Source organism: Phyllostomus hastatus, unplaced genomic scaffold, assembly GCF_019186645.2.
Source record: "Phyllostomus hastatus isolate PE091 unplaced genomic scaffold, TTU_PhHast_1.1 phas_contig_254, whole genome shotgun sequence".
Classification (NCBI taxonomy): domain Eukaryota; kingdom Metazoa; phylum Chordata; class Mammalia; order Chiroptera; family Phyllostomidae; genus Phyllostomus; species Phyllostomus hastatus.
Window position 1 is genome coordinate 10,373,559 of NW_025333810.1, and position 26,945 is coordinate 10,400,503.

The 26,945-nt window shown below is 40.9% G+C and overlaps 1 protein-coding gene across 1 annotated transcript; it reads left to right on the forward strand.

Annotated features, from left to right (window-relative positions):
- Positions 1 to 22,319: 22,319 nt before the first annotated feature.
- Positions 22,320 to 23,009, forward strand: LOC123818048 (GTP:AMP phosphotransferase AK3, mitochondrial-like). The gene has a single exon (XM_045837912.1). The coding sequence runs from the start codon at positions 22,320 to 22,322 to the stop codon at positions 23,007 to 23,009; it is 690 nt and encodes a 229-aa protein (XP_045693868.1).
- The last annotated feature ends 3,936 nt before the right edge of the window (positions 23,010 to 26,945 follow it).

Below are 26,945 nucleotides of genomic sequence, written 5' to 3' on the forward strand. Positions count from 1 at the left end.
TTCTAAAAAAAAAAAAGCCTTATATGTACATGAATTTTTTATCTTCATCCAAGCACATGCTTACTGATTTTAGAGAGAGGGAAAGGGAGGAAGAAAGAGAGGGAGAGAAACATCTATCAGTTGACTCCTGCATGTGCCCTGGCTGGGGACTCAACCCGCAACTTAGGTATGTGCTCTGAGAGAGAATCGAACCCACGACCTTTTGCTTTACTGGATGATGTTCCAACCAACTAAGCCACACCAGCCAGGGCAAGACTTGTATTTTATAGATTGTGCATGGAAGCTATTATAGTCCCCTCATTCAGTGTGTTTATTAATTTCTGATTTTTAATATTTGTGAATTGCTCTGAAGAGTTTTAGTGCCAGTGGCCTGCTGTGGTTGATTTGCAAATTTGGTAATCCACTGGTATCTGGTGAGTTGTGACTTTCCCTCTGTGGGCTGCACAGGACTGTCTTGTGGCTTCTTCACTGTGTTTAGCTCATTTGTCACAAAAAAAAAAAAGTGATGGAGGTGTAAACAGCAGATGTAGAAACAGCCTTAACCAATACTGTAAAGCACTTTCTGTGTACATTATTTATTGTTTACACTAGGGAACACAAATTCATACTGTTTAGAGGAGAAAGGAGGTTCATTAAGGAAGATACTATGACAGGGTATTATCAAAACCCAGTATCTCCCTGCCTAAAAGTCAAACAATCCTCACAAACCTAAACACTCTGTGAGTCTTCAAACCCCTAATGGTGGTGGGCCTGCACAGAAACCCACACCAGCATATGCAGAATTTAATACAGCTAATGATCTCTGTGACTAAACCCATCAGATTTACCAGAGCTATTCAGAGGCTCCCCTCTGGTATTTATTTTGGCCATCAAGAGCCTGCCTATCTGCTTCCCAGCCATGGACCAGGGGGCCCCAGCACATGAGCATTCATGAGTAGTATTTTAACATATTTTTCAGGGAGAAAAAAACCCTACATGTACTTCTATCAGGCTGAGTTCTACTTTCTTCTTCTGTGATTTCCTAGGGATTCACTTTCTATATCTGCACTTGTGTACCTCTCTCATCAGTTTGTTCAAGATTCCAGCAAGGAACTGCAGCTCCTTATATTCCAATCCTTGCCCACCTTTTTGAGACTTAATATTTAAAAATAGATTTTATTTGTTTTTAGTAGCTATAATATTTACATGGCTTAAAATTCCAAAGTCACAACAGCGTATACAGAAAAATCTTCCCTGTTCTCCCCTGACTCCCATTCACCTAGTTTCCTTCCTTAGAGGCAACCGATATTATCACTTGCTTGCGTGTTCTTCCAGAGGTTATATATATATATATATATATATATATATATATATATATATATATATATATATATATATATATCTCTCCTTTGCTTTTTTATTTTTTAAATGAAAGCTGTTTTTTTAATATTTTATTTATTTATGGGGGGGGGGGAAGGGAGAGAGAAAGAGAGGGAGAGAAACATGGATCACATGCCCTCACCTGGGGACCTGCAACCCAGGTATGTGCCCTGACTGGGATTCAAACTGGTGATCTTTCAGTTTGCAGGCTGGCACACAATCCATTGAGGCACACCGGCCAGGGCTCTCCTTTGCCTTTTCAACTAACATAAATATACTCTACACAAAATTCTACTTCTTGTTTTTGCACTTGACAATCTATACGCACTTTATGAAGGAATGATCTATCTGAGAAAGGCGTCTCTCTTAACAGCTTTAGAAGGCAACCATTTAGACTAGGAGGGAAAACAGTCTATCTGCCAACCATGGAGATAAGTGCAGTCAACTCTTGTAGTCAAGTATGGGGAGACATATCTCATAGCTAAAGCACCCTTACGTCCTCTTCAGAATTGAAGGCAACAAGGTAACTTCTCGATGTCAAGCTTAGCACCAGATACCTAGCAGGTCTCAATAGACATTTGCCAATCAATGAATAATCAAAAACTGTTGAATCAAAAAGATGTAAGAATAAACATGCTGCAGAATTGGCAAAAAGGTTTTCAAAATTCACTAAAAGGCATTTGTGATAAAACAAGTTTATTAGTATCTTTTTCTTGAGCAGAGTACACCCCCCGCCCCGACCCACACACATGCACTAGCCTTAGGGCAAAGTGGGGAAGTTATCACCAAGAGCAGTAGGGAGCAGGTGTAACCTAAGGTGGTATGCAAACCAGAGCCCAGGGAGGCATCAGGGCTCAGGAGAAGCACCAAGCACCAGGACTAAAGAGCAAGGGAGATGCCAGAGCGAGGCAAAAGGTAAGATGCTAAAAGATAAAGAACTACGGAAAGAGCAGCAGAGACGGCAAGATGAAGTGCTTGGGAGATAAGATGGAAACCAAGGAAGGGTGCTGAGGAGTTAATCCCATCAGCTGCCTACCTCGGAAAGGATTTGACCTAAGAGGACCAGCCAAGAGATAGCTTGTATATTCTTTTAATGCCTGTGTCCTGGAAAACCACACCTTTTTTAAAGGTATAGCTGCACACCTCATGTGTTTTTCAAAGCTCTCCTAGGGTTCCCACTTGAAATTAGTCCATTTAACAGTCATCTAAGAAAACCAGTCTTATTAATTTAAATTATACACACCATAGGTTCAAGAAGTCAGTGAGATCTTTTCCCTCATTTAAAGAGGAATAAGACAATTGAAACAAAAATACTTTGATATAAGGACATTAGAAGTTATAGGTCATGTCATTATGTAGCCATGAACATTTAGGTGAATAGTGATTAACATTTTCTTGGATTACTTAGAAAAAAGTTCTTGAGGCTACTTTCATTATTGAGCTATCAGAATCAGATGGAAATGCCAAGCAGCCCATATATATTTAAGCCTGAGGTTTCTATCATTAGACCTCTAGATAGCAAAGGATCTGGAATCCCCAGGCAAAACATTGCCATGAATATTTTCCCTCCAGAGGAGTTTGTCTATGGCTATATTTTAGCATGTCTCAAGGATGGCATGAATTTGAGAGCTACTGCTACAGGATAATCTTATTGACTCTGAATCCAGACAAATAGAAGACTCAGGACATCTGCTCAAGATGGTGGCATAGGTAAACATGGCTGGCCTTCTCGCACAATCACATCAAAATTACAACTGAAATATAGAATAACCATCACTCAGAACCATCAGGAATCAACCTGAATGGAAGTCTGACAACTACAGAATTAAAGAAATCACATGCATCCAGACTGGTAGGAGGGACAGAGATATAAAATGGGCTTGTCCCACATCCACATGTGCTGCATAAACATTTGGGAGGGATATTTTGGGAGTGAGGAGCCCCAGCTCCATACCAGGCCCTCCAGCCCAGGGTTCCAGAGCCAGAAAGATAAGTCCCCATAACTTATGACTGCAAAACCCAGCAGGGATTGAGTCAGTGGAAGAAACTGCTGCAGTCCTAGCAGTTCCTCTTAAAAACACCCACACACAGGCTCATCTACTTAGACTCACTCCCTCTGAACTCTAGCACTGGGGAAACAGTTGAAAGGCACCAGTCATATAGAAGGAGACACTGAAGTGTCTAACATCAAGGCAAGAGCTGGGGGACAGAAATGTGGGCAGAGGCTGTTGTCCCTTTTCTGAACACTCCCCCAACAGAGCCAAGAGTTGGTAGGCTGGTGCTATATCTGAGACTCTATCACACTGACTAACACTGTTTGCCCCACCCTGGAGATCCCCAGAGACCCAATCCCATCCAAATTATGGGCCAACCCAAGCTGCTTTTCAATATGAAGGGCTGGTTTTGGTTCATGTTTCACAACTTCCTAAATCTTTTCAAACAAGCAAGAGCCAACCTCATTGAGCCAGCACCCAGTCCCCATACCTCTTGCTAAGTGGCCCCAGGCCTATCACTAGCAGCAGCAGCCTAGATTTACAGCTTGGCTTTACCTGGGAATCTCTAAGCCCAGCACAAGTAGCAGCCATCTCAGATTGCTTGAGTTCAGGCAGGGTGGCCTTGAGCAAAATACAAGTTGGAGCCGACTTGGCCTGTGCCCTCAGAAAATCCTTGGGCCTGCACACCCATTGGACAGCTACAGACCATATCAGAGCACCACGACAATGCCCCCACAGAGCTGATCCTCCACAGAGGGTGGAGGTTGGTGGTCAATGGTCACAGCTAGTTACTGCAGCTGACTGGCCTGGGTAAATCCCTCCCATTGACCTGCCAACAGCAACCAAGGCTCAACTATAAAGGAGGGTATACTCAGTCCATATGGAGGGTGCACCTTGAATGATAGAGGAGGCTGTGCCACTGAACTCTACAGGACACCTACTACATTAGGACATGCTTCTAAGACATGGAGTGATAGCAGCTCTACCTAATACATAGAAACAAACACAAGGAGGCTGCCAGAATGAGAAGACAAAGAAATATGGCCCAATGAAAGAATGGATCAAAACTCCAGAAAAAGAACTATAAAAAATATAGATAAGCAATCTATCAGACAGGAGCTTAAAACACTGATTATAAGGATGCTTACTGATTGTAAGGATGCTCGAGGACCTCACCAGCATAAAAAAGATCCTGTCAGAAACAAAGCATACATTAATTGAAATAAAGAACAATTTATAGGGAAACAACAGTAGAGTGGATGAACCCAAGAGTCAAATCAATGATTTGCAACACAAGGAAGCAAAAAAGAACCAATTAGAATAAGAAGAATAAGAAATAGTTTTAAAAAATGAAGATAATGTAAGCAACCTCTGGGACAATTTCCAACATTTGCATCATACGGGTGCCAGAAAGAGAAGAGAAATAACAAGAACTGGGTAGAAGAAAACTTCCCTAATTTGGTGAAAGAAATAGACATGCAAGTCCAGGAAGCACAGAGAGTCCCAAACAAGATGTTTGTTTTATTTTGTTAAAATGTTGAAGCTCACCGATAAAGAGAAAATCTTAAAAGCAGCAAGAGCAAAGCAGTGAGTTACCTACAGTAGAGTTCCCATAAGACTATCAGGTGAATTCTCAAAAGAAACTTTGTAGGCTGAAAGAGATTGGCAAGAAATATTCAAAGTCATGAAAAGTAGGGACCTACAGCCAAGATTGTTCTACCTAGCAAACAAAGATAGCATTTAGAATCAAAGGGCAGATAAAGAGCTTCCCAGACAAGAAAAATCTAAAGGAATTCACTCACTCCAAACCATTATTATATGAAATGTTAAAGGGACTTTAACAGCATAACCAATAAAATATAATTAAAAAAATAAAAATAAATAAAAGGAAACAATCTTGCCCTGGCCAGGTAACTCAGTTTGTTAGAGCATCATTATGTCATATGTCAAGGTTGTGGGTTTGATCTCCAGTCATGGCACATACGGGAATAAACTAATGAATGCATAGATAAGTGGAACAACAAATCAGTTTTTCCCTCTCTCTTACTCTCTCTCTCAAATCAATAAATAAAAACATTCTCATTTACAATTGTTTCAAAAAATAAAATAAATAAAATAAAATAAAATAAAATAAAATAAAATAGGTAGGGATGTTTAAAAGAGAATACTCAGTTAACCAGAGGTGGCTTCTAGCAAATACTTTTATGACAAAGTAGCAGAAGTCCAGAATTGAATACTAGGGACATACTCACAAGACAGCTTAGGTGCAGATGCTGGTCCTGGTTGCTTACATGTTCTAAACCTGTAGAACTGCACAGTGATAGTGACAGCAATAAGGTCCTTTAAGAACCTAAAGCTCTTCTAAATTGCCAAAGGGTAAGGTCATTTTAATTGCTTCTGTGGTAATGCATTTTGTTGATTCTTAAAGAGTTGGTATACTGCATTTTCCTTTGAAAGCTGGTAACACATTTAGCTGAGTTCTTTTTAAGTTGGTAACCTGCATATGGCCACAATAAATAGCTCAGTAAGGAAGACTGATTGATTTGAACACACCTGATCCCTATCCTACCAACTAAATATGAGTTTATCAAATCTAGCACTGCATTATAAGTCACTACTGCCAAAGAGAGAGCTCTTCTTTTCTACTGTAGACTCTTAAGCTCATACCTAAACCACACTGAAAATAAGTCTCTTTATATTAATAGTTTGTAAATTCACCAATGTCCCTTTGCAACAAACTGTTGTGACTTGAGGCCAAGCAAGAGTAAACCATCTCCTTGTAAAGTCTGGTTCCAGAGTGGACAAAGGTTAAAGCTTATTATAGAACAGCTGAGGTTTCACACACTACATCAAAAGTCCTTATATTTAGAAGTCTTACTCAATTTGCCTTGTGTGTTGTCAGCCCTCTCAGTCAGTTACTGCTGGCTAGCCACTGGTGGACCTGACAGTGAGAAGCCTGTGGCTTTGTGTGCTTCCCATATGCCCACAAACCATAGGCCTTTGGCTCTGCTTGCTGATCCCCACCCACTCCCTCCTGTTCCTGAACCCAAGCCATTCATTCCCGTGACAGCCACCATGCAGGAGTCTACCCCTCCCTCTCTTCTCTTAGGTGTCTGCTCTTGGGCATCAGTGAAACAACCATAGCTGTTTATTTTTATGTAATTCTCCCAGAACTAATTCACGTTCTGCTATCTTGCTATTTTGGAAGTGAATCTGCATTTTACATATTTTTCAAAAGTACACTTTGTTCTTCTGCATTCTTTTACTTCTACCCACTACCTATTGCTTTAGATCTCTTGCAGAAGAAAAATTAAGATTTGGCAGATTAAGCAGACCATGAAGAGGAGTGAGTGTTTGTGGGATGTAACAGCAGACAATGACTAAATGGGCCTCCCCATTACCGTCATCACCACCACCTAACCACCAGGGTCTATGCCAGGCTCTTTGTGGGCATCACCTTACTGAATTCTTACAGTTGTTCCTGGAGGAAACAGCCCTTATGGTCTAAAATGTACATATGAGAAAACTGAGGCTTTGAGAGATTGACTTGTCCAAGAACATACATCTAAAAGCATCAGAATCAGAATAGCCCCACTATAGAACCTGGGATCTCAACTATTAATACTAGGCAATCCTGCTTCCACTGTGGCTGGTCAAACTCTTACAAAGAGTACTTCAAAACCCTTAAAAGGACAATCCAATATTCAGATGGGAAGTATAATATCCTTTCCTAATCCAGCTGTGAGTGTAGCAAATGGTTGAACAGTTGTATGTAAATCAAATTTTTGAAAATCAAATCCTATTCTAAATTCACTAGAAAAGCTTTCTTCATTCCTTCATAAAGAAAAGAAAAAAATGCAATTGGAACACAATTAGTTTCAATAGATCTATATGGTGAAGTTAGATTTTCATTTACATAACTACCTTAGAGTTGGGTTCAACTACTGGGCCCTGACCCACATCCCACCCCTCATAGCCCAAATTCACTCCCTGCTGACAATATGGGTAACTAGTGATCCAGACAGAAGAAGAAAAAAGTCCACATCCCCATCCACCATAGCAGGCATTGCTGGCCTGAGGGTAGGGTAGCAGGAATCAGTGCTCCTTTGGGAGGAGAAGGACCAGTCTGAAACATGTGTGAAGCAGGCTTACACCAATGGCTAATTAACTCTTCAGTTAGCCTTCTACTTTCTACTCAGCTCCAGCAGCAACATGAAGGTAATGGTGCTTTGAGTCACATACCCTTCATGAAGCTATTTGAAATCTTCTTAGGAAAACAACAGTCAATAAATATCATCATATTATATGTCCATGCAGCTTCTCCTGCAGATTAAATCAGTTGTATGGAACTAGAATCTCCCATGGTTCGTTAGCATTCTGCTAGACCTGGGAGGAAGAGCCTTCAGCCCCAAAAGTGCAGACAGTCTTTGTTGGAACTGTCGGGGATTGCTTTGTCTCCGAAAGCTACTTTGCCCAAGATCATGTCCTGCCCAGCTGACTCGAATGATTGATGGAGGAAGGGTCATTTATAAAGGCCAGGCCATACTGGCCCAGTCTGGAACAACTCTGAAAGGCCATTTTAGATCCAGAGCTCTGCAAGCAGTGAACTGAGGATGGGAACTGACCTGGCCAATCAGCTTCTCTCTCTGCTCCTTCCTCTTTCTTCTACAGGTGTTGATGCCAGGGATGCACCCCGATAAACATCGTGTATACTACATTCCATCTCAGAGTGTACCACCCGGATATCCCAGCCTGCAACAAGGATCTACACAAACTATTGCAAAATGAAAGTTACTGTGTTAAGTTGTCATTTCTTCAATTACTGTATTAAGCCTTACAATTATGTATGTGAAATCTAGGAAGCCAGACTAAAATTAAATAAAAATTTGTCCTGTGTTCTCTGTTTTCATGGTGTCCATATTAGCAAGAATGACTACTTACTATTATTTCAAATAGGGTACAAATCCATACAATGTATTTATCAGCCTATTTTTCGTCTGTGAAAAATTCACTTGTGATAAAATTATTTGGATCTATTTTCTCTTTACTTGGTAGGTATAACAGACTACAGTTCTTGCCCTTCCTCTACCTGTTCCTCTGGCAATGTATGTGATTTGCAACCCTTCCCATCAGTAGGTGGGCTTGACTTTGAATCTGGGATAGCTTTGTGACTTGCTCTGGCTAATAGAATGTGATGAAAGTGATGTGTGCTAGTTCCCAGGTAGATTTTAAACAGGCCTTGAACACTCTGCTCCCTCAGTAGGATCCCTACCCAGCTACTGCAGAAAAAGCCTGGGATAGCCTGCTTGGAAGGTGAGGAGGCTGTGGAAAGCAACCACAAGCTCACCACGCTGAGAGCACCCTACAGTTTCTAGCCAACCTAGCAGACTCACGGCCAAGCCTAGCTAAGACCGGAACTGCCCAGCAAAGCTCAGCCCAAGCTGGCAATCCACAAAATTGTTGACCACATAAATAGCCATTGTTTTTACCCATAAATTTTGGGGTAGTTTATTATGCAGCAAAAGCTACTTAATAGAATAGAGTAGCTTATGGTTATTTCCAAGACTGATTCTGGAGAATAAACTTTTGGGCAACTGGTCCATTTCCAAAAATCTAACTGTCAGTATTACTGTTTTCCTCTCCCATTTCTCTTTTTACTTTTTCCAGGCAGGGATCTGAATCAATGAGTAGATGGGAAGAAATACAAAAAAGATTCTACACAGGTATGGTTAAAATGTCACTTTAAAAAGGGCTCAAGAAAAGACTGCATAGGTTAAGAAATGAACTTCCAGGCAAATATATAGGAGGTTTGTGGTCAAATTGAAAGTCTGAGAATCTGACTTTCAAAGTCCCTGTATAGTCTACTTTCTTATGTATCTGTCCTATAGACAGACACAAAAGTGAGGAACTGTGGCAGACTCCTTCGGAGGACCTTTAGGAACTCACCACCCTTGTCTGCTATCGGATACAGCGAGTAAAGAAAGAAAGAATATCTCACTTTTCCAGTCACAGAATAAACAGCTTCGTGGCTTTAAAAAAATCATTTCAGAGCTTGACACTGTATTGCTACTATACCTGGTGTAAAAGGTTATTGGCACTGCACCTATTTCCTAGAAAAAAAAATCCCCGATTTCTGGCCCAGGTGTTGACATGAACTGGAATCCTTTTCTGCTGCTGTGATGGTCCAGAGAAATTTGCACAGAGCAGTTTTTTCCACCTGCTGCTTTGCTGGCATGAGGTGTGCATTCCTCTGATCTGTGGAGTCTGCAGTAGTTTGCTGAGTCATAGCTGCACTTGGGAAATCAGGCTCCTTTCACCTCAATCTCCAAAGCAACACTTCCAACAAATTCAACATCAGTTTATAAAAGATGTTTAACCTTCTAAAAAACCTTTGACTTCCTGACACTTCTTATTTCTCCAATCTAGATGTTTAGGATACATCTGCTTAAATTAGGCTACTTCCTGCTGCCCAGCAGGCAGAAGATGCCGAAAGAGGTAGAGAGTTTACTTTACACGCCTCTGATGTGGTATTTACCTGTTGACACACAGACACTCTGAACCTTCCAGTGGGCATCTGGCCCTGGGCAGGGGTCTATAATTAGTGTGTACATTCTAGCAAGGTACTCAGAAGGTCCTACCAGTAGATCCCATTAAATGTTCCTAAATTAGGACCTTGACCTCTCAATAGCTTTCTATATTTTCATGAGTCCATGTGCCTGGTCACAATGCCATTTGCCATGAAACAGTTTTCACTCAGAGAAAGTTAGGAACATGAATGTCACTGCTATCCACTGGCCTCCACCAGCACCTAGATTGCTAGGAAGAACTGAAACATGTCGTTTTTCTTCTTAACAAACTCCCTGTAAGTATACTCATTCTGACTCCACTAGGCTCAAGCAAGTACACTCATTTGCGGATATGGGGCAGTCAGCATGGAAGGGAGAGGCTGGCTGGGGATACAGATGTGGCACATTAGTGTGCTTCTGTGACACATTCACCCTCCTTTATGCAGAAATAAAATGTGATCAAGACTAACAATTGTGGTCTTTAAGGAGACAGTCTCAGAAGGATAGTGTAAGGCATATGGGTGTGCATGTGTCTTTACACAAGGGGAAAGGCAAACCGCACTCCGTGGGATCTACCTGTAGGCTAAGGAGATGAGAACACAGGCATGCATCCTCCTGGCTCATCTGAAAGAGTTCTTCATGGGACCCCTCCAGCTAATGCACGTGCAAGTACCTAGTGATCGCCATAATAAGAACCTGTTAGTTAATGCATTCTGACAATGTCAGGGAACACTTCATAATTATCTTATGTATTTCTGAACTTTGTTCCATATTTTTAAATATAACAGTTTTTACAATTATAACTTCTAGAAAGGTGTTAAATATTTTGAAGATAATAAAATATGGACAAGTGCTTATAAGAACTGTATGTATTTCTCAGTGTTTTTACTTTTTTATTTTTTAAGTATATTTTACTGATTATGCTATTACAGTTGTTCCAATTTTTTTCCCCTTTGTCTCCCTCTACCCAGTACCCCTCTTCCCTCCACTAATCCCCTCTTAGTTCATGTCCATGGTTGGTGTTTTTATAGTAAGTGTATTTTGTTGTGCATTTTGAATGTGCTTAAACAAAGATTTTTAAGTAAAAAAAAAACAGTGTAAAAGTGTAAAAAAAAAAACCAGATGAGCCATATGTAAGAAATGTTAATGTAAGAGTAGAGAAAAGTTAAGTAGAATATAACAAACAAAGCTGCACAAATGATGAGAGAAAAGTAAGAAGAATGCAAAGTAAGAATTCAGTTAAAATAAGAATGATTAAAAATCTGAAGAGTAGATATAAGACTAATAACCATCTCTGGATGTGAATAATCAGTGGGCTGTAATGAAAAACAGAAACACCAAAATTATATAGTATAAATGGGAGCACTGCAAAGTAAGGCTTTGGGGAACGAGAGTTAAATACAACGATATTTTATTAGTAAATATTAGTGTATACAACAGTGGGTAAAATTCTGGGAAAAACTGAAGAGAATGTACAAAACTTAAAGGGTGGTCAGGCCCCTGTGTGAGCATTTTAGTAGCAGCCATGGGAGCTCCCACCTGATGAGCTGAGTCACGGGCTGGTCAGGACCCCAGTACAGAGGCCTAGTCACCACTTCAGTGGCTGTGGCTGTGTTTAAACACCTTGCTCTCATTTTAGAATAATAACAATAATAAACAAAAATAATAGTAGCAATTGAAATGTATATTATTCATACCTAAGCTTTACTGAAAGCTCACTATTAACCAGGCTCTGTTTCAAGCTCTTTACATGTATGTGCCATTGATCCTTACTAGGAGTATTATGAGCCTCATTTTAAGACAAGGGAGCTGAGACAGAGTTACTAGTCCTGAGCTCAGATTAGCCGTTGCCACTCTTTAAATGTCAGAGCTTTTGGGAACATCATGAAGTAGAACGCTGTACTAAAGGCCTGGGACACTCAGTGCTTTCTAGCTTGTTCGTGAACCCCAGCAGGCTGTGCTGCTACATTGCAGTCTTCTATTTCCATCTCCAGTATTTCCAAAGGCAGCCTGTCAGCTGCCTCACACTGACCTGCACCCTGGACACAGCTGGAGTCATAGGGGTTTATGGCCAATAGTGGGCATTCTCTTTAATCCAAGTTAGCTAAGGAATTGAACTATCTTGTTTATTGAACAATCTCATTAAGTAGGCAAGGTGTTCACTGGTTAAGAACAAAACAGGGGTGCTTTAGAATTAGACAGTTCTAGGTTCAAATCCTAAATCCACCACTATTGGATGAGATTATGGGCAAGTAATTTAACCTCTTTAAGCTTCTGTTTTCTCCTACACTGCAAAAAGACAAAAGGAATTAGGTTTTACCTGCAGCATGAAGAATTTAAGTAAAAAATCAATAGACTCAGGTTTCCCAGAGTCAGCGCTTCTAACACCTAGAAGGATCTGCCAGAGAGGTCATAGAATTCTCTTTTCCATAAACCTTTAAAACCACAACAGACACTCATTAGTTAGAGGGGTTTCAACAAGAGCTTTCCCCCTTGCAGTGCAATCTGGTGGTTTGTGAGGGACTTACAGGAGGTGCCTTTGGTCTCTCAGTGTCAATATTGCTAACAGTCTTTTGCTTGGAACCTATTTGCTTAATAAAAGTTAATTTTTATTTAATGTAATCACTGTCTTGTTTGCCTTTACCCACATCCCAAACTTTATTAAAATACACTTGAAAATGAAGATATTTCTGTTTGAAAATTATCGGCCAGCCACTTATGTGTCTCAAGACAGCAGAAAGCCCCCATTCAAACTCAACACATACCTGATACCCTTTATCAGTGCACCAAAATATATCCAAAGCCAGGCAATTACTTCCACGCACCAGTAAAGTAAGTAAGCAGACAGACAGATACAAAAATGCGGAATGGTTACATTAAATGAAGAACTTACCCATCACCTTTTTGTGCCTGAGTGCTAAATTTGACTAATTTAGGTGTAGTCTATATTTTGTGGCAGCCAGAAAATCAAAAGAAAGAAAGGCAAACAAACACAGAAAACACAACATTGAGTTTTCAGCACTGGTGATGGGAGAGTCCTCCTGAGAAGGTGGATGAGCCAGGTACAGCCCAACTGCATGTGAGGCCTTGCTAGAGAAAGGCCGGCCAGTGTCTCTGCGGCAGGGCAGACCAGAGCCAGGAAGGACTTCGAGTTGCTCAGCGGTACAGAAGTAGATACAGATTCATTCCGTCCATGGCACAGGCTGACTGCACCATCTTCTGATGGTACTCCAAACTACCTAAAACTTTCCATATAGGCAAGTAAGCAAATTCAAAAACTCATTCCATTATCCCACAAACCTTGACTGCCCTACACATGCCAAGCCTTGAGCTGTGCTGGGGATACAACGCTGAGCTGGACCTAATCCTTGTTTTTAGCAATTTGCAGTTTAAAAACATTAGAGGAGAAGTTATAATAAAGTATAATGAGAATCATGTCAGGGGAAGTAGAAGAGGTATATGGTAGGAGTCCTAACCTCATCTAGGGCTCAGGGAGTTGTTAAAGAGAAATAAAGCCAGACCCTAGCTAAAGGATGTATAGGCAGAATTTATTCAGTGACTAGTACAGTAGGAAAGAGACTTCTCTATAAAACTGAGCTCAATTTAAAATATGGCAAGTACAGCTGGGGATTCACAGCCAAGAAACAGCATGAGGTCAGTGGACTGAGAGACACTAAGAGCAGAGAGACATCAAGGGTTGGGGCTTCTTGCCTAATTGGCCTAATGGGATTTTTGCTAAAGCCAGGTCAGGGACTCAGACACAAGAGTGGGGGATGAAGAACTTGGTCAGCTATCAAGGTGGTCAGTGATCAAGGGGAGAGGGGCTCTCACCAAACTGACTTAGCAGGATCTCGCTAGACTGGCCTCGGCAAGATGAGGCCTAGTCAAAGAGAGGGCTCCCACGAGGCTCTTTCCTTTGAGGACTTGAAGGAGAGAGTCTTTATCAGAGTTTTTCTTGCAGAAAGAGGTAGTTAAACTGAAAACGAATTAAAGTTGGGTGATAACAATCCGTAAGCTGAGAAGAGCATATGTGAAGTCCTTAGAGGTGAAACAAGAGCAGCGAATTTGGGAAAGTGGAAAAAAAGCTGGTTACGACTGTGAAGTTTGAGGCAAAAAGGTAGGGAGGGAGACCAGACACATAATTAAAAGAGAGATTGGGATGCTTGTGAATCCTGCTAGGAGTTCAGATTTTTGTCCTGAGGCCAGTAAGTAAGGTTTCGCTGGGGGAGAAGTATGATCTGGTTTCCTTAGCCTGCAGAGTAGAAGTGATCGAGGGGGCAAGGCTGAAGGCAGGGAGTCCAGCTGAGCGCACGCTGCAGTAATCCGGGCGTGTGGTAAGGTGACTTGGATGAGGACGATGGCATGGAGCTAGAGAGAAATGGAAGCGTCGAGATATCTAGGAAATAGGAACTGTGGGACTTGGGGCATGATTTAGTGGCAGGAGAGAGAAAGGCCGGAGTCAAGGAGGATGCCCAGGTTTATGACTGTGGCAGCCGGGTGGATACTGAAATCAGGAGCACTGGTGGCAGAGCAGCTTGCATCACTATTTTGGGACTTACTCAGTTTGACTGTAAAACTTCCGAGTTTGGAGCTCAGGTGTCAAAATCCTATTATCCTCAGTCCTGTAGAACCTTGCACTCTGTCTTAAGGACTAAGGTGGCAGACATCACCTCGATCAAACAATAAAGGTTAACATCACTGGAGATGTCATGTGGTATCTTACACCCCTGAAATGATGTGACAAGAAGGGCATTTCACCTCTGTATTATTCTTTCCAAAAACCCATAACCCCAGTTAATCACATGAAAAACAACAGACAAACCCAAATTTGGGGAAGGGGCATGCTACAAAATACCTGGACAGAACTCTTCAAGACTATCAAGGCCAATAAAAACAAGGAAAGAGCCCTGGCTCAGTGGCTCAGTTGATTGGAGAGCTGCCCTGTACACCAAAATGTTTTGAGTTAAATCCCCATCAGGGCACATGCCTGGGTTGTGGGTTTGATCCCTGGACAGTGTGCATATGGGAGGCAATTGATTAATGTTTCTCTCTCCTCTCTCTACCCCCTTTCACCCCTCTCTCTGTCAAGTCAATAAACATATCCTCAGGTAAAGATTAAAAATGAAAGAACGAAAGAAAAACAAGGAACTGAGAAACTGTCACAGACCAGAGAGACTGGGGAACACAGGACAACTCAATGCAGTGTGGTTGCCCGGGACAGGATCTGGAACAGAGCGAGGGCGTGAACGCATGAGGTGGTGAAATCTAAATGGAGCCTGGAGTTTAATTAATAGTAACATGCCAATGTGTTTCTGAGATCTGACACACGTGCCCTGTTATGTAAGATGTTACAGTAGGGAAAGAAAGATGTTGGATGACAGGATATGTGAAAATGACTGTCCATACAACTTTTCTGTAAATCTAACATCATGCCACCAGAAAAAGTTTATTTTTAAAAAATGGCAGTGCCATCGAGAAGCATCCGATTCAAAATGAAACCAAAGAGAAGTCAGCTGTGTCCCTGGGACTCACAGCTCCTTGCGGAAGTGCCGTGGTGCCTCGTCCCCCGCCCAGATGGAGAAAGAAGTATACCTTGGGGGTCAGGTGTTCAGAATATTGAAACTCACCCTTCAATCACAGACAGAAAAAGTTATTTTCAGCTATTTTTTGATGGCAATTTTTCAAAAGTGGATGATAAAATTCTCCACCCTCTGAACAGAGGACACTAAGTGTCATTGAATCCTTTCTGGGTGAATCAGGGTCACCGGTGTGAACATCTGGTATCACATTACATCACATCAAGCACAGTTGGTTCTGCCTTCCATCGTCTTTAGTGCAGCATGAAGGCAGAAGTGCAGGGGCCACCTCCGCTCAGATGATAAGTGACTAAGGAAAGGCCAAAAAGACCAGTGTGAACTAACAATAAGACAGGTGTTTGTGTAACCTCGAGTGAGCCAGCACTGGGTAGAAAGCATCTTCCACCTTCTTAGATGGCAGTTTAGCTCAAGAGAGCTGCTGGCTGCTGACTTTCCCATTTTTCTGTGCCATTTCATAGTTAGTAATGCACCTGCTATAGTTTGCTGATTGCGATGCATATCCCCTAGGCAGTAACTGAAGACACCACTAATCCTGTTTGTCCCTTTCTGGGTTGGCCTGGGAAGCAGGTGGAGGTGAAAGATTAACCCATCAATATTTTCATGAGGGATTTTACATTTTTTCAATTTCCAGCTCTACTTAGAGGATATTTTCTTTGTGATATATTATTTGGTTCTTATTGCATGAAGAATTGCCTTAAAAAAAAAAAGCAAGGTGATGTGGACCTTGGCAAAGGCAGCCAGAGAAGTAATGGGAATTTAAGAAAAAAGGGATTAAAATTCTGGCTTTTCACCAAGTTTTTTCTACCACCCTCGTCCAGAGCTGCATGGCAGCTGGGACTCCCTGCTCGGAAAGACCACATATCCCTGGAACCCAGCAACTGCCACAGTCACAGCCCCTCCTCTGGAAAGTGGACTTCACCCGCTCTCTGTCCCAGCTTGTCCTTTGGTCACCCCCTAACTTTGACCTAATCCCACATAAAGACAGAGAGTATCCTTCCTCTGAATTACTTCTGCACTGAAATGCAAGCCCCTCCAGTACTGTGGGCTTTACTTTATGCCTCATTTTTTTACTGTCCAAATCACTTTAGTCTGGATAAATATTTCTGGATCCACTGACTGTTTACACAATAAATCTCTCCAAGTAACCAGATGAGGTAGTGGGTAGCAACTGTCAAACTATTGGTATATGAATAGAAGATATTGAAGGAGCAATGGGGATGTTCAAGAAGCTCCCTATACAATGCCCAACTGGTCACTTTTTTGTTGAAGGCAGGACTTGAGCTTCCATCAGCTTCACAGACATAAATAAACTAGGCTGAGGCCAGAGGTTTGGACCTGGAACTAACTGTTAGCTAACTAATCTTAAAAGTCGGACTAAGGAAAAGATATTTTAACATCCATACTATGTCTCCATTCCTCCAGGAAAATATGCAAAGATCTACACTTTACTTGGGGCAGGGTTTGTCTACTTAACTACTATTCACAATGCTTTGTTGTGGAGGGCTGCCCTACGTATTGCAGAAAGTTTAGTAGCCAGGGTTGCTAGAGTGAGCAAATTAAACTACAGGGTTCCCAGTTAAATTTGAATTTTAGATAAAGAACAGATAATGTTTTTAGTATAGGTATGTCCCGTGCAATGTTAATAGCATCCCTAGCCTCTATCTAGTAGATGCCAGTAGCTTTATCCCTCCCCGCCCCCTTCTACCCCACATAGTGACAACCAAAAATATCACCAGACATTGCCAAATGTCCCCTGGGAGGCAACACTGCCCCTGCTTGGGAACCACTGCCTCACAGTAACACAGCAGAAAGCTATAAATCTGAACTTCATTATCTTAGCTTCCAGAAGAAGTAGCTATATCTGGTAAAGTATCAGCAAAAGAATTAGCCATTCTTAAACAATTTTGAAATCATTATTTCTTCTGCTTTTTAATGTCCCTTGGGATCAATTCCCTTTTAGTTTTCATGCCAGGTAAATTCTTGGCTTTCCTTCAGAATTAGCAGGCTCATTTTGACCACATTTCCTTTTTTTCTTTAACTGCTAGAAAGCTTAGAGGTAAATTTAATGCTCAGTTGCAGCAGCTGTCTAAGTTCATGTAGCTGGTATTTTATTTTTTAAAACAAACATCGACATAGTGGCTTTTATATGCCACATATATTTTAAATGCTTCATAAATATTAACTTCTTGAATTCATTCCATCACTGCAACAACCCTATGCATTAGTACTCTTACTCCCCTCCCTTTTCAGAATAAGATACTTAGGCCTTTTTCTTCTTTTCTATGAATTATTTCCCCTTTCATCATCACCCTTCAGACTCTGATCAGAAGTTGATTGGATATAAGTATTGCATCATACACCTACACAACTTCAGGTCTGCTCATCCTCACCTGTCTCTTGTTCCAAATGCCACCATGGTCACTAGTGCCAACTACTTCCTGCAGGTGCGTCCTCCCAGAGCCCAGTCTCATGCCCATGCCACACGCCTCTCCCCTCCCTTCCTGGGCTTCCCCATGGACCCCAAGAGGTGAGACATGGGGAGCCTTGCAGTTCAGAGCCCAGAACTGCACAAACAAGAATTGCAGAGGAATTAACATCTCATAGTCAAAATGTTGCAAATGGGAGAAAAATCTGTTCTTTTTTTTTTCACTCTAGACAGTCTGCCCTAAGATGCAACTTTCAGAGCACGGTTCTGTAAGACAGAGCAGTCAGCAGCCCTGAGTGGTGACCCACTCAGTTACGCCTGCTCGGATTTCTCTCCATCCTCCCAGGCCTCGCCCCTGTGTCTCTGGCTTCTGCTCCACAGGACTGCACTCCCTACTCTACAGCAGCAACAGAGTGCTGTCAGGCTCTGCTTTCTAAGGAATCCAGACGAAGACAATTATAAATAATCATAAAGAAAATTACTCCGAACGGACGTTCATCTAGTTATTTCCATTACCTTCAGAGTCAGTACTAGTAACAGGTTTAGTCTAATTGATTCTGGAACGTTATCCCCAGCAGAACATTATGGGCCAGCTCCCTCACCTGTGCAGGGAAGGGGATTGCTTAAGATCACAGGCCCTGTTAGGGTCTTCAGATAGAATAGCCACCCTTAGTGTCTACAGTGTCAAATTTCCATATACATTATTTCTCTTGGTGCTTGCAAATTGAGCAACTAGTATTACTGTCCTTATTTTATGCATATGACACAGAGGCTCAGAAAAAGTGAAGTGAAATGGTCAAGGTCACGACCTTAGCAAATGGAAGAATCAGGTTTACACCAGGCCTCCAAACTCCACTTTCCAACTTCTTTCCCCAGCTGCCTCCTGGTGGTTGGGAAACGGGCCCTGGCTGTCTGGGGAGCTGGGTGGAAAACATGGACTTAGAGGAAGACAGGCTTGAATTCAAGTCTTAGCCCTGTGACTTAACAGATTTGTGACTTTAAGTTACTTAATATCTCTGAGCCTCAATTTTTAACTCTAAGAATGGGGATTACAACGTCTACTCATAGTGTGGCTGTGAAGAGGAAATGAGATAATATATATAAATCTCCCACCAGTGTTTACACACAGTAGGTACTTAATAAACATTAGCCAGTATCAGTTTTCTGTATTCAAAGGTGTCTCCCAAAAACAATATTACCTTCTCTGTTGTAGGTGCGTATTAAGTGTTAGGCATGATGCTAAATATTGTCTATCCAGGAAGGAATTTCTTGTAACTATCCTAACCTCTCTGAGGGAAGGAAGGTAAAGGGGAATATCTACTACCTCCTCTTAATCTCTTGTTTCCTCTAACAATAGTTCATAAATTTTAGTCATTTTTGTACTCCTTTGTTGAACTGTGCCCTCTCTGTGTAGTTGTCTGAAAGCTTCAATTTATAGTTAAGTTTTGTCCTAAGCAACAATACCCTGAAGTATGAGGTTCACGTGCTGATTATATTTTTCTGATATACATTAAAACATACACATTCATCATTAAACTTAAAAAGGGTTATTATTTAAAATACTCCAGAAAAAAAAAAGATAAAACATGATTGAAAAGTACTCCAGAAAAAAAATCAGGTAGAATAAAATTGGCATAATGTTGACCATGGTTGAAACTAGAGATGAGTATGTGGGATTACACCATTCTCTAATTTTATGTACCTTTGAAATTTCTGTAGTTAAATAGTGTAACAACATAGAGTCAAACACACTTGTCAAACCTGCAGGTAGGGGAGTTGAACGCTCTTTGGCAGAGACCTAAAATCATCTCACATTCCCCAGAGGATCCCTTGAGCAACATGGGCCAATAATGCCCACCAGAATGTCACTGTTACGAGAATAGACACCCAGGCTTCAGTCTTCCTCATGGGCTTTGTCCCCTGCATTTAGAACAACTAGCCACACAGATAAATGCCCACGGAAGGCTGGCTGAATCCATGAATGAATATTTCACCTGCTATCCTCCTTGTGGGTCTTAGCTCTGTCTCCTAGGATGTCCTTTAGGGAGTGGGCAATAAATTAACTTAAAAATTTTCACCTCAAAATGATTAGTAATGTAACACTAGGACTAATCTGAGGAGCTCCTGCTGTTTTTCTTTTGTTGCTCTGCCATTTGGCTTCCATTATTGTAAAGAAATACCTAGGGAATTTCAATGAGCTTTTGGGTTGGCATTACTACTACTACTACTACAACTACTACTACTACTACTAAATAAGGTCAACTATATTAGATGGTATTACTTGGCTACTGGTTATGTTTTTTGTCAAAGTATCCCTTATCAGCTGCTACTAAGAACAAGCTTCATAATCATTCACCTCAAATAGGTTATGTGTCATCAGTCTAGAAAAAGGAGGAAGGGGCGAAGTGGTCTCAGGAGCCAGAAGGGACTCTGCGCTTAGGAGCCTGACACCAACCAGGAGGCCCACATGGAGTGTGCTTGCACTAAGCCACTTGGGAGCCCCTACTCTCACACCCATACCAAGAGCCAAGAGAATGCTACCCACTCTCTGCAGACACTCTCTGGGATATTCTGGGATCAGAGTCTGGTATCAAATTAGATATCTGAAGTAAAGGTTAGATATACTAGAAGTCTACATCTATCCAGGCCTTGGTGGGATCCCTTTTTGTACATCTAATTAGGTATCCTAAAAGACAGTAATAGTGTGCTGCTTTATTATGCAAATCAATTAGTATTATGAAAAATACTGTTTCAAATATAACATCATTTTTTCCCTTTGCTGTAGGATGTGAGCCAAATTTCTATTAAATATGCATCTACCTTTTGAGTCTTCTTAGGTATTCAGTGTAACTCTTTTGGGTACAGAAACAATGAGAGAGATTATATCACTATTGAAAGGCCAAAAATAGCAGAAACAATAAAAAAGAAATCTGAGAAATTAGAGTGGCAGTGCTACTCTGCTGCCAGAAAATACAAATACAGAAATTAGGTTTCTACTCCCCAAATTCTTATGTTGGAAATAGCTTTCTCTCTTGTTTATAGAATGAGAACAACCCATCAGATTATTTTTATGGATCTTTTTTAGAAATGAATTGGCTCATGAATGGAAGAGAATGAAGTGGATGCAGGCTTGGTGGCTCAGCAGCCTCTAATTAGCGTTAGCATTGTGTGATGCATGGCCTGATGCTGTACTAAGCCAGTGTAGTTGGACCCCCCAAGACAAAGCGAAGGACCTGTTTCACAGCTCATGGAGTAAATGAAACCTAAAACATTTTTCCAAGGAAGTGACTGAAGCGCATAATTGTCAATTTAACAATTTTACATGGAAATAAAATGCAAATTGTCCAAAAACAAATGACAAGATGCTCAATCTCACTCATATTGGAGAAATTAAATTAAAATATTTGTACTTCCTTACCTTTCTGCTGGTGTGTTGAAATAGCCTCCTAACAGCTCCCCCTACTTCCATTCTTGCAGACAAGTAATCCTTTAAAAACAAAAATCAAGTCACATCTTTCCACTGCTTGAAACTTGGCTTCTCAGTTCACTTACTAGGTATATTTAAACATAAGTTCTGTGACACTTTAACACAAACTGAACATAAATTTTACCATTCTGCAACTGTTTGCAGATACAGTATCTTAGAAATCTTTTCATGTTTAGCACATAGAAATTTGTCTCTGTCTCTTCAGTTGCTGCATAATATTCCACAGTATGGTTAAGATTTATTTAGGCATTCTCTTATTAGTAGACATTTAGGTTGTTAACAAATTTTCACAGTTATAAATAAGGGTGAAGGGAACATCCTATATGTGCTTTCTTGTTGCTTTGTGAGAGTGTTTGTTTAAGGAACATACTGAACACTAATTTTCAAAAAAACCCAGAGCCACGGCTAAGTTGCCTCCCAAAATAGCAGTGGGAACACCCCACCAGTGGAATGGGAGAAACCTATTTACCCGCAACTCGGTCAACATTTGCTTCCAGATGCTCTGGACTGTTTCATTGTCTATTCTTGCAACTCATATCATTCTTTAATTCTGGGCAATTCTTGTCTATTTAATTATTTCTTGAAATACTGTATCCCTCCATCCTCTCCATTTTCTCCTTGTGAATGGTGGAACTTTTGTATCTGCACTTTATGTTTCTTAATTTTCCTTTTCTACATGGCATCTCATCAGCTCTTTCTATTGCATTGTGGGAGAATTCCCTGGCTCAGCCTTTGAAATCACGAATTGGCTCTTTGGTAGCATCCATTTAAAAAATCCATTTCCATTGCAGGTTGCACATTCTTGGCGCGTGTTCTCAAGGCACTGGCCTGGAGCGCCCAGGCCAAGCGGGGGCCCAACCGTCGTTGCAGCCAGGGGTTAGCTGGGCAGCCATGGGGGCTTCCCGGCAGCTCCTGCGCGCAGTGATCCTGGGCTCTCCAGGCTCCGGCAAACACACCCTGTCATTGCGCATCACCAAACACTTCCAGCTCAAGAGGCTCTCCAGCGGGGACCTGCTCCGAGACAATGTGCTGAGGGACACAGAAATTGGTGTGCTGGCCAACGATTTCATGAGCCAGGGGAAGCTCATCCCGGATGACCTTATGACGCATCTGACACTTCAGGAGTTGAAAAATCTGACTCAGTATAGCTGGCTGTTATGTGGTTTCCCTAGGACTCTCCCACAAGCCAAAGCCCTCGATAGAGTTCACCAGATACACCTGGTGATTAACCTGAATGTGCCCTTTGAGGTCATCATGCAACGCCTCGCTGCCCGCTGGGTGCATCCAGCCAGTGGTCGCGTCTACAACCTTGAATTCAACCCTCCCAAAGTGGACGGTATGGATGATCTGACTGGAGAGCCTCTCGTTAAGCGTGAGGATGATAGACCAGTGACACTTATCAAGAGACTGAAGGCTTACGAAGACCACACAAAACCTGTTCTGGAACATTACCAGAAAAAGGGGGTGTTGGAAACATTCTCTGGAAGAGAAACCAACAAGCTCTGGCCCTATATACATGCTTGCATGCAAACAAAACTTACGCAAAAATGCCAGCATCCCCATGAGGAAAAATGCTTGTAAGTAGCAAGATGAGAATCTCCACCTTCTTTCATTTAGAAGTTCCTCATTCTAAGACTCCACCATGTATGAACTTTTTGAAACTTACATTAGTTTCATTTCTATGGATTTTATTCTGGATAGTAAAGATATGCCAAATGAGTCAGATACTAAGATTTATCATTTGAAATTGTCTTCTGTGTGTAATTCAAAAACATCAGCGATGTCTAGACTCTTAAAAATTCTTTTAGAGCAAAATTAAAAGAGCCATTTATAGTAATCTAACTTTTGTTCAGTAAGAATGTGTGATAAGGTTTCCATATTTTCCTGGAAAATAAAAAATATATTCTAATTTGGACAAAGGATCTCATCAAAGGCTTTTGCATAGCCAGATGCCCACCCCCCTCCAAAAAAAATTCTAGCATGAGGGACATGGTTATGTGAGATGCTATGACCATAAGATTCCAGATAAAAGTAACTGGGTTTATAGATCCATTGCAAAATGTAAATTTACTGTTGCCTTTAAACTAAGAAACCTATAAGATGGGCTTATAAGCCATATTTATTTTGTTGTTAAACATAACTTCAGTTTACTGAGAATTTTCAGTTTGCTATAAAAATGTATCAGATGGCATTTAGGAAAAGATTACTTTGATATGGCTTGTTTTCTTTTGAAAATACATGTGCACTGGGGATATAACCTGTTAGAAATGAATGTTAGAAGTTTTTGGTTAAGCACAGAACTGAATGAATTTTCTTTAATGGAAAATATCATTGAAGTCTTATGTTTTCAGAAGTTACTCAGATTAAGAAATGTGTGCTTTAGGATCAACTTGCCAGTTCTCTTTTTGGTCCAAGGTACAATATGCCTTGAAGAATAACAAATTAAAGTATTAAAAGAAGAAGAATGAATAAAAGAAAACTTGGAACAGTACATAAAATACACATACTTTGTTATTAGAAAATAGAAACAGGAACAGGTATGCCTGGAGGAAAATTTCCTTAATAAAAAAAACAGCCATAATTAGTAAACAGATATAGCAATAAAAAGGCTTTTTATAAGACAGGTTAAAAAGGAGCAGGAAAGTAAATGAGTTTGCTGAAGGTGGAGTTCTTTATTTCTGATTAAAGGGGTTGATACCTCCTAGTATTCACTGACATCCTACCTAAAGAGAAAAACAATCCTGCCAGTGTATATAATCTGAGCAGTCATCCTTAAATCCTTCCTTTAGATTCCTCAGTGAGGTGAGGAGGAAGCATGCTTACGTACTGTGGCTGGTGGGGGGAGTGGGGCAATGTCAGAAGTGGAGGAGAAACCTAACTATATCTTAAATGATAGATTTACCTCATTCTACTTGGTGCTAAAGCAGATGAAGCAAATCCTTTTGCAAGCTGTCATTAATTGCCTTTGTAAATGTGGCCCATTTTACTCCACACACTTAAACTACAAATATCAGCAAGGTTTTTTTTTATGGATTTGGGGGAAAAACTTATTTTTCTTTCTTTTGATTTTATTTTTCACTTACTGATGATTTTTCAAAATGGACCAAGTCTTTTTAAAAGAATACATAAAATATTTCATTCTTCAAAATACTTCCTATAACCAATTATTTGAATATTATTATGTACTTTAAAAAAAATGAACTCTCGAACTTAGGAATGATCACTAGGCCCTGGGTTATAAGACATACATTAGTCTTCATGGTAATAAAATTAAATTTCAGAAAAGAAATCAATTTCACCTGCTTTTGTATTGTAAGAATCAACTTTTTTTAAAAAAAAGATTTTATTTATTTCTTTTTAGAGAGGGAAGGGAGGGAGAAAGAGAGAGAGAGAAACATCAATCTGCGGTTGCTGGGGGCCGTGGCCTGCAACCCAGGCATGTGCCCTGACTGGGAATCGAACCTGCGATGCTTTGGTTTGCAGCCCACGCTCAATCCACTGAGCTACACCAGCCAGGGCTCAATAAGAATCAAATTTAATCTCCATGTCTTCTGGTTGACTTGTTGGTGACTGCTGTTGATGTATTAGAAAAATTTACTTACCCTAGTCTTAACTCCTACTTTGCTTGCTCTATTATTTGTCTTCCTTGAGTGTTTGTTCATCCACATTGTTGAGTTTGTCATCTTTTGTAGTGTTGGCCTTCCTTGAATGTGTGATGATCTTCACTCTACAATCTTTTAAAAAAATTTTTTTGTATTGTATTTTTTCCATTACCATTTGGTTGAGATTCTCCATTAGACCGCATCCGCTGTTAGTGGGTGTCATCTGCTTGGGGATATTGCTGGTCCAAATTGTCCTCTGGCCTGTTCTCAGTGACAGTGAAAAAGGATGTCACTGGGTGAGATTTCTCAGAGGTGTTCAGTTCTGGTACCCCATTCCTCTGGCCACAGCCAGCCTCATGACACATGGCCATGCCTGTCTAATTTGGGCTCCTTGGTCAGGAGTCCTACCTGGAGGCTGACACTCTCGCTGTTGTTTGGCTCAAGGTACATGAAAGGGTATCAGTGGAAGAGGAATCTCTGACCCCTCCTGCAGTGGTGCCTGAAAGACTTACATGCTGATGGTCCTTGATACTCCCCTGCTTTTGGCGTTTACCACCTTCAGGGACGAAGCAGGCTTGGTGCTCCCTTCACCTTTGTTGCAATAGTCTTCTATGCACACTCTAGGGTGGCCTTTTTGTGTTTGCACCAAGCCAGTCTACAACCTGTGCCTTAGGATTTAGAGGTTTCTGGTTCATTGAAAGTTTCACTTGTTTAGGATCATCAGTTGAGGCCCTTGCAGCAGGAATGAAGAAGCTGTAGGATATATTTAGTTCACCATCCTGAAATGAAAGTAGATTTCCTTATCCACCCTCAAAATATGAAGTCATCAGACCTCTTAGAGCTGCGGCTTTCAATTCTGACTGCACATTAGAATCATCTGGGGAGCTTAAAGATAGAATATTGATACCCCAAGCATTTTGATTTAGTTATAAGGGGTGGGGGCTATGCTAATTGCCGTTTGTTGTATTATAAATGCTCCTGCAAACCACTTTCCTATGGTAACCGAGCTGATTACCTCTGAGAGGGCCAGCCTTCTACTCAGGGTTCAGCAGAAGCTCAGAACCACCTGGCAGTCTCACCAGCCAGAACTTTTGTCACAAAAGGCTTTGCCCTCCTTGTCACCTTTCCCCCCTACACATAGATATTTAAGCAATGAAGTTTATCATTATTTTATCACTAGTCATCACCATGTTTAACTAACATTTTTCACTTGATCTGTGTTGCTCATCAAAGTCCACATCAAATGTCACTCTAACACTGATTTTTGGAAGCTTGTTTAAACACCTTTTCCTGTATGGCTGGTTGTTCAAATTCTCTGATATCTCTATTGTATTTAAACTCAGCTAATCATGCTCATTTCAAGTATGAAGGTTGAGAAACCAACTTGCAATAAGATCCTGATATATTTGCTTTATGTTTTCTAGTCTTTAATAGTTTTTGTTTGGTTCAAATTAAAAATCTGAAATAAGCCAGTTAAATGGATTTTGGAGATGAGGTGGCACAAAACACAATGCATTTCTCTAAAAAAAAGGCTACATTTTATATTAGTAACTTAAGCTGAAATGGGAATATGCTTATGTGTTCCCATTTCAGTGTCCAGTAAGGACAACTGTGGGATGTCCTTATTCTCCAACTAGGCCTAAAATCTAGGTCCAGATCTATGGGCTTGTGAGGTCCTTGACCATCTAGACAACTTTACAGCAATGTCTTCTGCAGTGAGTGGTAGGGAAACACCAGGTAAGCAGAGTGAATATTGAGTTTGAATAGAGTGCAGGTGGGAAGTCAGAATTAGGGAAAAGATTGGGGAGGTATGTGAGGTGACTTTGAATATCATGACATAGGGGTACCTCCTTCCCTTTAGCAAGCTTAGAAAACTATCATAATGTTAGGAGACTGGAAGAAAGATTCAAAAGTG